Source organism: the organism of the source record quoted next (assembly GCF_019968955.1).
Source record: "MAG: Porospora cf. gigantea A chromosome Unknown PgA_NODE_575_length_14634_cov_313.189, whole genome shotgun sequence".
In the NCBI taxonomy this organism is placed as follows: Eukaryota; Apicomplexa; class Conoidasida; order Eugregarinorida; family Porosporidae; genus Porospora; species Porospora cf. gigantea A.
In genome coordinates this window covers 2,514-14,634 of record NW_027151774.1, presented here as the reverse complement: position 1 = coordinate 14,634, position 12,121 = coordinate 2,514, and the positions used below count along the sequence as shown (strand labels likewise).

Sequence of the window (12,121 nt, the reverse complement as noted above, 5' to 3'; positions counted from 1 at the left end):
TTCTTGCGGTTCTTGCGGTTCTTGTTCTTTCGGTCTCGAATTCAGTCCACACACGGTTTAGTTCATCGTGAGATTCAGGGGTTCGGGCAGACCCCAGTGCACGAACTGTAGCCTTGGTGTACTCATCGACATGATTCCACGCTGGTTGCACATTTTCCAAAGGTTGGTGCGATCCTTCGTCTCTGATATGTCGTTGGGACACGACGTTGCTAGCCAAAGGCTGCTCCAATCTTGTAACGCTGACTGCACTTGGCGTTTGTTGTGATACAAGATTGCTATTCCAATTGACCCTTCTGCCCTGCGTCTGTGCCAGGGTTACGGGTCCGGATGACATCACAATGGCGTCGGTGAAGCACTGGTGATCCTTCAAGAGACAAGGTGATATCTTCATCAATCAAATTTGTGAAGTTTTTGTTTATGAGATGAGATAAAAACCGACATGAATTGACTTTCATAAATATAATGCGAGTAGCTGAAGAATATCGACCGGCCAAGGACATTGCGAAACTGGTGCCGCTTACTGCAATGGGTCACAGAGATGCCACAGCCGTGACGAGCAAGCAAGACACATCTTCGTTTTATGAAGGACAATCTGCTGAACAGGTTTTCGTTGATATGGAGCCCCGCTTTTCAGATGATTATACGTACAGCCTACGACTCATCCCGCTGAGGACAACGCCGATGTCGCCGTCACTGTGCATGCGAGAAGAGCCAAGCATTCCGCATGGCATAGCAGCAGATCAACTTCCGCGGTCTATTCTGAAGCGGAATGGCCCTCATTTTAAAACAAACATGAGTCGTGTTCATTTCGCAGACCAGGCTTTAGATGAGGCGCGCGAGTCTATGGCCAAGGAGTGTGAGAGTTATTACCAGAAGAACCAGGCACAACCAATGCACCTACACAACGAGGCTTTAGATGAGGTGTGCGAGTCTATGACCAAGGAGTGTGAGAGTTATTACCAGAAGAACCAGGCACAACCAATGCACCTATCTACGTTCGTGGATGCGTTGAAGCACCTTTGACCTACAACATTGGCGTACCATTGGCGTGTTACGTGTTTCAATGTACATAAAAATAATATCAGTCGCCATCCACATCGCTCGACATGAGTTCAGTGACGGCAGCCAGCACGTACAACACGTCTGTGAAGGGGCCCGTTATAGAGAGCTTGCCATCGCAGCGAGGTGCTCCGCGAGTAAGACGAAGGTCAGTGTGTTTGGTGCGACTGCGGAGGAAGTTCATTCGTGCGCCATTGCGTCCGAGAACCAAACCGCACTTCGAGGGAGGTACATTCAGCGCTACTGTGATGCGGTCATCGGTGAAGGAGCCATTGGACAGCACCATGTAAGCGACGTCGCGTGCCGTAGACTCCTTGTCCTCAAATAAAAGCGGGCAAACTGCCCTTTTTCTCGAGGGAGGCTTTCGGAAACCTTTGCTTATGCTGAGGTCATACCGCGGGTCCTGTAGCATGTGCAGAAGAATCATCTGAACCGCATTCACTACGCTCTCGACTGTACCAGATATGGGGCAGAGTCGCTCATCAGAGTCCAAAGGGTCCATCAGAATCACACGGGCCAAGGAGTCATCTCTTATTTTGGAGATGGTGCCGCCTCTCTTGCCGATCACGGATCCGGCGCACGTATTTGGCAGCACCAGCATTATTTCTGTGGGGAATCTGGAGATCTCTGAGGGATTTGACTGGCTGAAGCCAGCCTTGTCCTTGACGATGATCTGCGTCAAGGCAGCGATAACATCCGCAAATCGACCGGACACTGTGCAGATGCGGCACTCGGTGGAGGGAAATGTGTGGTGTTGGGGCGTGATCTTGACCCGGACACCAAACTTGTTTTGTAGTCCGTCGATCTGGAGACCCTTCTTGCCGATAATTCCTCCAGCTGTCACGTGCGACACCAGGAACTTCAGGGAGACTTTGGTGTCTGCATGGAGGCCTATACGGCCTGACTGGTTGGAGTCATCGTCGTAGGGCTCCTCAAGCGGCTGGTTCAAAATGTGAGTCGGGTTCTCTAGGCTCTCAGAGTAGCCGTACAGATCATCAAGCACCTCGTAGGACCCTTGACGATCCTTTAGTGCCGCCTCAGTTAGGAACCTGTCAACAGTTCTTGCCCTTTGCTCTGAATGAGTCAGCATTACGGAGTACTTACGGTAGTTACAGCCATAGCTAGACGCCAACCCGCTGAACGTGGAGACTGGGCTTTCGGAGAACCGGCTGAGTGAACAGTACTGGCGAGGCAACACGGAAGCGGCGGGAGAGTGCGTTCGGGTCATGATAATTGGAAATTTTAATATGGGTGCTTTCGGGTTTGGGGGGAAAGGGAAATGTGACGGAGTGCCAGGCAAACACTCAGGTACAGTGGGCAGAATGCTGCGTCTTGCGGGTGGCTGTGAAAATAGTGTAATTTACCCAGGCCGAAAATGCCCAAGGACCAGATTCATCTATCCCAGTCACAAAGAGCGCTGCTTCGGCTTCTGATAGGGGAAAAAATAGCTAAGGAACCGCTGCGAAGGTTATTTCAGAAGTTGGGTTTTGCCAGTCGAAACCAGCTGAGGTCTTTGGCGAGTAAGGAGGTCAAGTCAACGGTCACTGACCCCAATCAAATTTTTCAGCATGCGGAAGTCTTGGCTCAAATGAGGAACGCGTACAATCGCCAGGATGTTCCCAGCTGGTCGACGGATCCCGCCAAGTTGTCGGCGATTGTTTATGTCAAAGAGGAGGAGAGCACCACGACTGCGGATTTGACGGTGGACACAGAACAGATTCAGTGTTTAGGCACTGTCTATAGGCCATCGAAGTGGCCAATGTGGAGGGTGCCGAAAGACATGAGGCCTCTGCAGTTTGAGTATCTCGAATCGTTGAAGCACCGGCGCAGAAAGAAACCTTGGGAGGAGTTGGACTCGGTGATATTCTGGTTGCTCTTTCCTGAGTTGAGGTGGTCCGGAGTTCTGCCTTTTGACAGCAACGTGATTTGGGATTCAGTCCGAAACGACTTCGATATCGACCGTATCAGACGCTTGCAAGAGGAAGGAATGGTGGAGCCGTATACTGCTCAGAGACTTGTTGAGAAGGTCGATCTGATTAATCAGCTCAAAGGCAACCGAAAACGTCAAGAAAAGGTAACGAAGGTTTGCGTCATCGAAGTTAAACAGGAGGAGTTGCTGGATAACAGTCCTGTTCCTCCTGAACTGGAAGAAGTGGAACTGGTGAGGGTCGTAACCTCTCGAGCGGAAATTCGAAATCCTTTCCACAACAAGCTGGCTGAGAGACACAGGCTTCTCGATCAGGAGCTGAAACGCCATCGCCCTGCGACTTCCACCCGTGCGATCCGTCCAGCGAAGCGACCCAGAGCGGACGTGATGAACGACAGCGACGGAGATGAATATCAGGACGCCAGCTCTCTAACCCCTGCTGATCAGCTGTCCCTCTGGTTTCAGCGAACGCATTACGGCAAATCTGTGGAAATGGCCCAGATGTGGGACATTCTGCCATCCGAACTCGTGCTTTCAGAAACGGAGGACACCCTCCTACCAGCAAAGCCGATCATGTCTGGGAGGGAGAGCCAGTTCCATCTGTTTAAGCTTCCCGTGGACTTTAAGTTCGTTTCTAGCCTCACACAGACCATCCGACCAGACATTCGGTATATACCCTGGCCTGGTTACCTTGGCTGGGAGTCTCCGAAGTGGAGTCGAGAAGCCTGTTTCCGACAGAGCATCCAGCTCCATTATCCCGTTTTCATCCTCCCCAGTCTCGTGCTCACCTCAAACGTTGAAGGCTTCGTGGATCCTTTGGGTGTTTCGTGTTGCCCAGTTTTGACGCGCGCCCAAGAATTTTCAGCGTGGCTGTCGAAGATTCCGCTGATGTCAAGAACTTGTGCGCGTAGAGTTGCCTACATGGAAAACCACGGACTACAGGATCCGGGGGAAGTGGCTAACAAGTGGATAACAGAGAGATGTCCGGATGGGGCTCGGCTTGCAGCTGACGCCCGCAGTCTCGCTGAGAATTTCGTCGAGTTTCTCTCGCAAGAACTGCTAGCCGACTCCACTCAACATGCCGCCGAGCTATTGGGGGGCGTTGACCGGCTTCGGCATGCTGCTGTAGACCTTCTGACGGACGCAGCAGCGCAGCTGGAAACCCAATCTCTTCGCCAGACTCGTGAACTACCAGCAGTGCATCAGCGAACAGTCTTCGCTTCCGAAAAGAGGGCTTTCAGAAGAAGACTTGCTGGTCTATTGGGAGACGTTGACGTGTTGGTGCTGTATTCCCTGCTCAAAGCAGCACAACTCCGTCATGATGCGTGGTAGCAGATCTCATCCGCATTTTTGCAGCCATTTATTAACTTTTATTTCTCTGATGGAGTTCAGTACTCTAAAGCGAGTGTTCCGAGGAGCCCAACGCATCGAACCCCATGAAGACCTTGACTCTGTCTTCACCAGCGGCAGTCAACTGGGTCAGAGCCACAGACACGACGACTTGATTCACGAGCTGCAAAGGGAGAGCTTTCAATTGAAACGACAGCTTAGCAGCGTGTTCGCCCAATTTCACCTTGTCAAGGAGGAACTTGTAGTGAAAACCCAAGCAGTGAGGCAACCTATCAACTTTCACAGACTCGTCAACTTCACCGAGAACTGGCGGCCAGTCAGCAGTGCGAAATGGAGCTGACTCACCAGCTGGAGGTAATGACAAATGAGATGTCCAAGTACGAACATCTGGCTGATGAGCTTATGGATGAGAAGCAGCGAGCCGCCAGTATACAGCAGAGGTTGGAGCAGACGCAGGTGGAGTTGAGCACGACGATGGCCGGGCATGACACGGACAGTCTTGATCAGAAGGCTGTGTTAAAGGTGAGGTGAAGTGCGCAGTGAGCACGCCAGATCAACCTGCTGACTGAACGGAACGGTCAACTATTGGAACAGATATCCTCTTTAAGAGCGGACTTAACAGAGATGCGCAAGGAAACTACTAAAGTGGAAGCCGAACTCGAAGGTGCAACAACGGAGAACGACCTGCTGCTGTTGAAGCTGAAGGGAATGACAGAGTTGTCTGATTTGGCCGTTCAGGACAAGGTAGAGGCGGTGATGGCTTCGGTGGACGAGAAGGTGACCAGGAGGGTTACCGATCAGGTTCGTCTTCAGTCAAGCACCCAGGTAGCGGTTTTAGAGGAGGCCTTGGCAAGCGCGCGGTACGAGTTGGAGTCCAGCCAGCAACAGGTGCAAGCGTATCTCGATAGCGGGGGGCAAGCTGAGGCTGCAGCAGCAGTCGCCGCTCAAGAAAACAGGCGACTGGAGGAAACGTTGCAGACCGCGCTGGAGAGATGCGAAAGTCTGGGTCAGGAACTGGACGTTACCAGAAGTCAGATGGCGGAGGAGTGCACTCTGAAAGTCCACCGAGAATGTCAAACGTCAGTGTCAACTGCAAAGGTGAGTAAGCGGTGAAGCACATACAGATCCGCCTCTCTACGGAACGAGGCGCCAACGTGGTTTTCCCGCCGCTAACTCGTTTTTTGTCGAAGGAAAACCTCCCACCTTTGTGTCTAGCTGAGGCGGATTCTGACAGCAACGACTTCCTGACCGATGAGCCAGTACGAAAGCGATCCCGATCAGCGAGTCGTGAAAGACGCCCTCCCTCCCTCAGCAGGTCTATGGGGCCTGCGCTACCCCGTCTCTCTAGAGCCCGATCGCAGAGTCAGTACTACACAACTGAGAGTGATGAGGAGCTGGAGTTGTTCGTGAATAGAATGAAGTCAAAGTACCGACGGAACAATCCTTGATCAATGCTTGTTTCGCTGGCGGTATGCAAAAATCAACGCGCTGATTATGCGTAACGCGAAAAACTCAATGAGCAAGTAGACAATAAATAACCAAGGCTGAAAAGGAATGTATCATTATTGCGAAATAATAGAATAAATGGGAACCGAAAAACAATAGAATAAATAAATGGAACCGACTTTATCTCCGTCGACCTCGTAAAACTCCAACACGCTCTGGCCATTGCAAATGGGCATCGCGCCATCGCATTCAGTAGGGGGGATCGTAAAGTCACCGGCACCAGTGAAGACCGTATGGAGAAGCACACTAAAGCAGAGTCGGAATGGAGAGATGTTGGCAAGAAAAAGCCATTGATCACTCAGCGAGCTCAGATTAAAAATGAAACCAGATGTCAATGTGAGGGGCAGTACAAACAGAGGGGCAACCATGGCCGACACGTTGATATCCTTGAAAAGAGTACCTATGACATAGCCCAGCCCCTCAACGACGAAGACGAACAGAAGGACAGAAAACGAAACAATGAGCCAGGACACTGCATCCGGAGCGAGCCCCATCATCCAAAAGGAAATGGTAGTGTAGATCAGCGGATTGTACCAGTGAAAGACGATTCCAGCACCCATCTTAGCCAGTAAATACACCCAGGCGTGAATGACGCCCGCCTGTTTCTCCTTTGTGATAAGAGCGCGATCCTCTTCAATGCTAAATACCGGCATGAACAGAGACTGCATGCCGCAGTTCATAAGGAGGGCGAAGCAGGCTCCAGCGCGACTCCGCCAGTCTTCAGCGTCCAACTGAAAGAAGACAATTCCGATGATGATGCTCAGAGTGACGAACTGCATGGTTCGTCCGAACGTCTGTGCTGGGTTGCGTGAACTCACCTTCACCAGGCGTCGTAACAGTGTGGAAGCCTTGCTGCCGGAGCCAACATTGATTTTAGCGCCATCCTCGTTGACCGGAATGTCGAACGCGACTAGTTTGCCAATGTCACCGCCGTCGTCAAAATCTACAGCTTCCTCATGAATCTGATTGCTGGAGAGATCGCCTCCAGTCCAGGCCTCCAGAAAACGTCCCGCACACAGCTTCCAGAATCGGGCGTACTGAAGCGGGTGAGAGATAACTACGGTGTAATACTTACGTTCTCGATGATGGCCAACCCGGCCTCCCTCTCAGACCAGTTAACGGTGAAACGCTCCAGCACGAAGTCCGCTGTATTGGTATATGGTGGGCAAACGAGTCCCAGGCTCGCGAAATAGGACACGAGAGCTTCACGGGGACCGAAATAGGTGATGTTCCCCTCAGCGAGCACCATCACCTTGGTGAACTGGTTGAACACGTCCACTGAAGGCTGGTGTATTGTCGAGATCACCGTAGCACCTTTGTCTGCAAGCTGTCTAAGCTTCCGCACCACCACGTAAGCCATATAGGCGTCCAACCCTGACGTCGGCTCGTCCGCGAGGATGAGGCCTGGGTTGGTGAGGAGCTCCGTAGCGACATTCAACCGTTTTCGTTCGCCACCGCTGATGCCTGGAAGAAGTTAGGAGGACTAGTATACAGCAGCCATTCACCTCGCCCCTTGCCTCGTGCAGGGTTGCCAATACGGGAGTCCAAGCACTTCACGAGCTGGAAGGTTTCCACGACATCCTTCACTCTAGAGTCACGAGCCTCCTTATTTATGGGGAGGCGTAGCGCTGCTTGGTAGTTCAGGTGCTCCCTGACAGTGAGCTCGCCGAAGAAATCCTCCTCTTGAGTGATAAAAACCATCTCTCGCTCCAACTCAGAGCACTGGGACACGGTGCCGTTCAGGTAAACCCCACCTCTGAAGTCGGAGTCTCGCCCACCAAGAATTTTGAGCAGCGACGACTTCCCTGCACCAGAGGCACCAATGATAGCCACGCAGTCGCCGGGCTCGACCTGACCATTGACGAAGTTGAGGATGACTTTGAGATGACTTGCATCCTTCTGGCAGCAGAATCCAACTCTGCATACGTCTCTTGACACAAGCTCACCTATCGTGGCACCGACGGCACCTCGACTCACAGCACGCGTCACACTTGTTACAGCACACATCATACTGATTGGTGTGGCCGCAGCACTGTCCCGGCTCATCATAGTCTGTTGGCGCGTCATCAACGTTCGGTTCGTAGTCGCCACGATGAATGGCGCGGCGCTCTTTGATCAGCTGGAAGGCGTTCGTTAACGGAACATCACGTATTGTCCCTACCTCCAACCCCTTCATGCATATCTTGCACTTCTTCTGCAGGAACTGGCACCTCGTTCTCGGAGCGTTGACAGTCTTCCTGTGCGATCAGTGCCTTCAAAACCTACCTAATGTTCACGAACTTAAGCTGTATCTGACGATTGTCGAAAGTGTCGTCAACAGATTCCTGAGTAGATGATTCGGACATGGTGGAAGAATCGCCGTTCGGTTCAGACATTATGAGCTTTTTGGTTTGGGTAGAATGAATTTCCACAATTGAAGTTCCAGTGACGTGTTTGATGTGACAGACGCCCACTCGAGAGCAGTTCTTTGTGAAAGGAGGATACTCGAGAGCAGTTCTCGGTGAAAGGAGGATACGAGACGCTACCGCAGAAAAAATTCCACAACTGAAGGATTTTTTAAATAACGTCCGTCCACCTACTTTCTTGTTGAAAGTCACAAAAGATAATGCTCAGCGAGCGTGAGAAACACGAGAGGCTTGTGACTTGCAGTGATTCCCTACGAGCCATACAAGGGACTCGTCGTCTTCGCACTGCTCCCACATAAATCGCATACGGTTGAGCAGCTTGACAACTTTCACTTGAGTCGCACATGGTGCCTTGAGCGACTTCATCCAGCGCCGGTACTGCTGCACGTAAGCGCAGAACGCGAAGAAGTCAGGGACGCGTTTGCATATAGAGGGTCGGAGTGAATTGCATCGGCGGATGTCTGACATTTGATGGACATTACTTTTTGTCGCAGGCCACGACATGAGTGTGGGCCGCAGCTGGTGGCATTCCTACAAGCAAACAAATGATTGATCAGTAAATTCTTTTTCTGCACGGAATCGAGCTAGTGACTCCTCGGACAGCCAATGGAAACGTCATCATCAAACCCCAATAACCCTGTAGATGAGTCAGACCTAATTTAGGAAGCGGATGAGTCAGCCAGAGCAGCTGCCTGCAAAGTATTCACCCGATAAACCAAGACGAATAAACATCGTGCACGAGAAACTGTACGGCACAAATCCTCGCGTTCAGATGAATAGTCACATTGCATAGTCAAAACGCACAGCTCCTTGGCGTTGTCCGCTGCAGCTACTTCGACTTCTTCTCAGGTAGTTGATCCTTAGCCATGAGAGAGTAGTGCTCTACAATATCTCGCGACGCATTCAGATGAAGCATGAGACTCCGTACGAAGTCCGACCATACAGCTGCATCCAAGTGGCGACCAGTCTTGTCGAAAGTAAGGGTCTCCACCGTTCGTGACATGGATGGGATGTCGTCGGTCGCGAAGTTGCACACGAATCCTCTGCAATAAACGTAAAAGAAGACGAAACAGGAAGGGAGACATAATAAATGGGATCTGACTTCAGAAAGGAGAAAATGTCGTCCTTCACCCGAAAAGGCCACCTCCGAAAATTGGAGGAGTTCTCTGAAAAGACCACTCCGACCACAGAGTACCACTCCCAACGCGTGAATTTCGGTGTCATCGTCATGTCGTAGACCTTGAGGTCCAAGAAATCCACGGGAGCGCCATTCGCGTCCTGAGAGGAATTATGGCGGATTAAATTGAACAAACTTATTGATTAATGGCGGATTAAGTTGAACAAACTTATTGATTGAGAGAATTACCTGCAACATTTCTCCCATCCCGCACCCTCGCAGATCAAGAGTCCACGTAAATGAGTGGTCCACGGCTGCCGAAGAGGTAGGAGTGTACTTGCGGTCAAAGAGGAACTGCCGAATATTGGACTGGTTGATGAGGCACTGTGACTGGGCCGCCGGCACAACGAGGATGGGGACTCGGCGACTCTTCGTAAGAAAGGTGTACAATGCTGCCACATAATTAACAAGTAATTGTGATAAAGAACATTACAATATTATGATTAAAAAATATTACAATTAAAGACTCCCTACAATCCTGATTTTTCTTTCGGCTTCTTTTGTCCTTAGATTCCATGATTCGTTTCTTTTTTTGGTCTTCCAGCGATTGGAAGAAACCCTCCAAAATAGTGGAGACCTGTCCGAGATGATTCTCGAAGGATTCATCGCCCAGAACTGGCAGTGGGAGGCTCGGTGCACTCTCCGAAAGGGTGAGTCGGGGGCGCTTTGTACAGCCAATCACTGGATTGGGACCGACATAGGTTGCGCAGCCTCGCTTGGACCTCAGCCTGTCAGCGAATGACGCCTTATCCAAGGGAAACCACACGTCGCCCACAGGTTTCGTTTCATCCAAAAGTTCAACGTGACACGTGGGTAGAGGAGTGTTAGTGCAGCAAGCACTGCTGATGGCCGGAAATTCGGTGGCGGAGTCTTCACATAGTCTCTGGACCTGTTTCCACAGATCCCGGACTGTCGGGTGTGACCCCATACCCGTTTCACATAGAAGTCCCACTCGAACGTTATGCATCGGAAACTCCAAGTGAGTGCCTGTCTCCACCACCCGTGACAGATTCTGCCGGTGATAGCAATCACGGAGAAGATCGAGTGCCTTTACTTTAGGCATTACCAGAAATTCTCGATTTCCTATGGCAGACGATAGTGCTCGTCGTTTCTGGAGATGTCGGAAGACGTGCTGTCAGATGATGGAAGATAGAGGCTACGTTGTCGCTGGAAATGAAAAGGTGGAAACGTTCCCTGACTTCGAGGCCCGGCTGATCCAGAACGACAAGCAGTAAGCCGCGTATTCCTATTCAGCTCATCCATTTGCAGACGGTCTAGAATGATTCTGATCGGTAGCCACTGCCGGGACGCTGAAGACAAGATGATATGTTACTTCTCCGACGAAATGAAGAAAACTGGCGTGAAACCCATCAGAGACCTGAGTGAGATGATGGAAGAACGCTCCATCAGACGGGCGGTACTGGTAACACATATGCCGTTGACTGCGTTCGCCCGGGATGCAGTCTCCACCGCTGCGCCTCGACATATCATTGAGTGCTTCTTGGAGCAGGAGCTTCTTGTGAATATCACAAAGCACGAGCTCGTTCCCAAGCATATCCCCCTCTCTGACGAAGAGAAACAAAACCTTCTACAGCGGTACAAGGTTGCAGAAGTCAACCTTCCGCGCATCCAGGCCTCGGACCCAGTTGCCAGATACTTAGGACTAAGTCGGGGTCAGGTGGTGAAGATCGTCAGGCCGTCTGAGACTGCTGGAAGGTATGTCACCTACAGGTTTGTCGTGTGAACTATGATTCTCTTTAAATCTGATTCACTATTCGTCAAATCCTTTAATTGTGTGGACCTGAGGTTTCGAAGTACGCATTCGCCACATTCTCACGAATGGGGGGGAATAAAAGCCCTCCAAAGACAGATTCCACTGGCTGCAAACTGTGAGAACTTCGTGCGAACTACGTCGTGGACGACTTGGGTGGAACATGTACATATGAGTCATTATTTGGAAAATCCATTAAATGATGGTGTGGAGGTTGCCCATTTTAGCTTCTCTGGCTGCCGCTCAAAGCTGCCGCCCACATATTCAATTGTTGCATGTGCAGCAGGCGACTAGTGACTGGGGTAAAGCCGTAGGTAGCATGAAGCCTTCAATTGAAAAGATGATTAATGAGGTGAAGGGCGACTTTTCAGAGTTTGATTACGCAATGGCCATATTCTCGGACAAGCCTGCTCCGATCGTGGGCAACGGCAGTCAATGGGGTATCTGGAAGGGAAATTCTTCTGTTACAGATTCCACTTGTTACAAACGTCTGAGTAAATTCTCGGATCAAGTGCCTACAATTAACAGCGTCGTGACCGGTAATGACTCTGATCAGAATCCGTGGGACGCGATGTACAGAGGTGCGAAGGATGGGGGCTTAGGATGGAATATGGAGGACGGAACACCAGATCAGCCTGTCATCCGCGCAATCGTCGTCGTTACCAGTGACTTCTCCCATCTTCCAGGCAACGACGACGACTATGATGAAGGTTACGGCCTGAATAGTTCCTACAAGAGTCTGAATGGTCACTACAACGCTAATTTCGACAAGTATGACGACTACTATAGTTACAACCAAATGATCTGGAGTGACTTTGTCGGTTCCACAAGCGATTGGACGGGTACCTACGAGAGAAAGAATATCCCTGGATGTAAGCAGTACGAGGCCTATTTAATGTGCGTAGACCGCGAGAATGTGGTCGATG

At 50.9% G+C, this 12,121-nt stretch overlaps 8 protein-coding genes across 14 annotated transcripts in view; 4 read left to right on the top strand and 4 right to left on the bottom strand.

Annotated features, from left to right (window-relative positions):
* Positions 1-462: 462 nt before the first annotated feature.
* KVP18_000647 (uncharacterized protein) lies at positions 463-1,023 on the top strand (the record flags this gene model as incomplete). Its single annotated transcript, XM_067949918.1, has 1 exon — positions 463-1,023. One exon carries the CDS (start codon positions 463-465, stop codon positions 1,021-1,023), a length of 561 nt encoding a protein of 186 aa, XP_067807665.1.
* A 58-nt stretch (positions 1,024-1,081) lies between these two features.
* Positions 1,082-2,287, bottom strand: KVP18_000650 (uncharacterized protein; the record flags this gene model as incomplete). The annotated part of the gene is made up of 1 exon (XM_067949924.1): positions 1,082-2,287. One exon carries the CDS (start codon positions 2,285-2,287, stop codon positions 1,082-1,084), a length of 1,206 nt encoding a protein of 401 aa, XP_067807670.1.
* A 147-nt stretch (positions 2,288-2,434) lies between these two features.
* Positions 2,435-5,784, top strand: KVP18_000646 (uncharacterized protein; the record flags this gene model as incomplete). Of its 4 annotated transcripts, XM_067949915.1 has the most annotated exons (4): positions 4,368-4,595; positions 4,622-4,858; positions 4,889-5,434; positions 5,461-5,784. In XM_067949915.1, 4 exons carry the CDS (start codon positions 4,368-4,370, stop codon positions 5,782-5,784), a joined length of 1,335 nt encoding a protein of 444 aa, XP_067807662.1. The 4 variants fall into 4 exon arrangements, with proteins under 4 accessions (XP_067807664.1, XP_067807661.1, XP_067807662.1 ...); XM_067949917.1 differs by lacking the exons at positions 4,889-5,434; positions 5,461-5,784 and adding an exon at positions 2,435-4,314 and having other exon boundaries at positions 4,379-4,595; positions 4,622-4,867; XM_067949916.1 differs by lacking the exons at positions 4,368-4,595; positions 4,622-4,858 and having other exon boundaries at positions 4,961-5,434.
* Positions 5,785-8,217, bottom strand: KVP18_000649 (uncharacterized protein; the record flags this gene model as incomplete). 2 transcript variants are annotated; one of them, XM_067949923.1, is made up of 5 exons in its annotated part: positions 5,899-6,879; positions 6,918-7,306; positions 7,348-7,760; positions 7,789-8,079; positions 8,108-8,217. In XM_067949923.1, the coding sequence occupies 5 exons, from the start codon at positions 8,215-8,217 to the stop codon at positions 5,899-5,901; spliced, it is 2,184 nt and encodes a 727-aa protein (XP_067807669.1). The 2 variants fall into 2 exon arrangements, with proteins under 2 accessions (XP_067807668.1, XP_067807669.1); XM_067949922.1 differs by lacking the exon at positions 8,108-8,217 and adding an exon at positions 5,785-5,880 and having other exon boundaries at positions 5,962-6,879; positions 7,348-7,888.
* A 234-nt stretch (positions 8,218-8,451) lies between these two features.
* KVP18_000645 (uncharacterized protein) lies at positions 8,452-8,715 on the bottom strand (the record flags this gene model as incomplete). The annotated part of the gene is made up of 1 exon (XM_067949913.1): positions 8,452-8,715. The coding sequence occupies one exon, from the start codon at positions 8,713-8,715 to the stop codon at positions 8,452-8,454; it is 264 nt and encodes an 87-aa protein (XP_067807660.1).
* A 361-nt stretch (positions 8,716-9,076) lies between these two features.
* On the bottom strand, positions 9,077-10,487 carry KVP18_000644 (uncharacterized protein; the record flags this gene model as incomplete). 2 transcript variants are annotated; one of them, XM_067949912.1, is made up of 4 exons in its annotated part: positions 9,077-9,290; positions 9,392-9,525; positions 9,614-9,816; positions 9,899-10,487. In XM_067949912.1, 4 exons carry the CDS (start codon positions 10,485-10,487, stop codon positions 9,077-9,079), a joined length of 1,140 nt encoding a protein of 379 aa, XP_067807659.1. The 2 variants fall into 2 exon arrangements, with proteins under 2 accessions (XP_067807659.1, XP_067807658.1); XM_067949911.1 differs by having other exon boundaries at positions 9,151-9,525.
* A 76-nt stretch (positions 10,488-10,563) lies between these two features.
* KVP18_000643 (uncharacterized protein) lies at positions 10,564-11,168 on the top strand (the record flags this gene model as incomplete). 2 transcript variants are annotated; one of them, XM_067949910.1, is made up of 2 exons in its annotated part: positions 10,564-10,655; positions 10,694-11,168. In XM_067949910.1, 2 exons carry the CDS (start codon positions 10,564-10,566, stop codon positions 11,166-11,168), a joined length of 567 nt encoding a protein of 188 aa, XP_067807657.1. The 2 variants fall into 2 exon arrangements, with proteins under 2 accessions (XP_067807657.1, XP_067807656.1); XM_067949909.1 differs by lacking the exon at positions 10,564-10,655 and having other exon boundaries at positions 10,704-11,168.
* Positions 11,169-11,394: 226 nt separating this feature from the next.
* KVP18_000651 (uncharacterized protein) overlaps positions 11,395-12,121 on the top strand; it is a gene marked incomplete at both ends in the record, with an annotated part of 1,653 nt that continues 926 nt past the window's right edge. Inside the window, one exon of the mRNA XM_067949925.1 lies at positions 11,395-12,121. This exon is cut by the window's right edge and continues 926 nt beyond it. Coding sequence (XP_067807671.1) covers positions 11,395-12,121 — 727 coding nt within the window.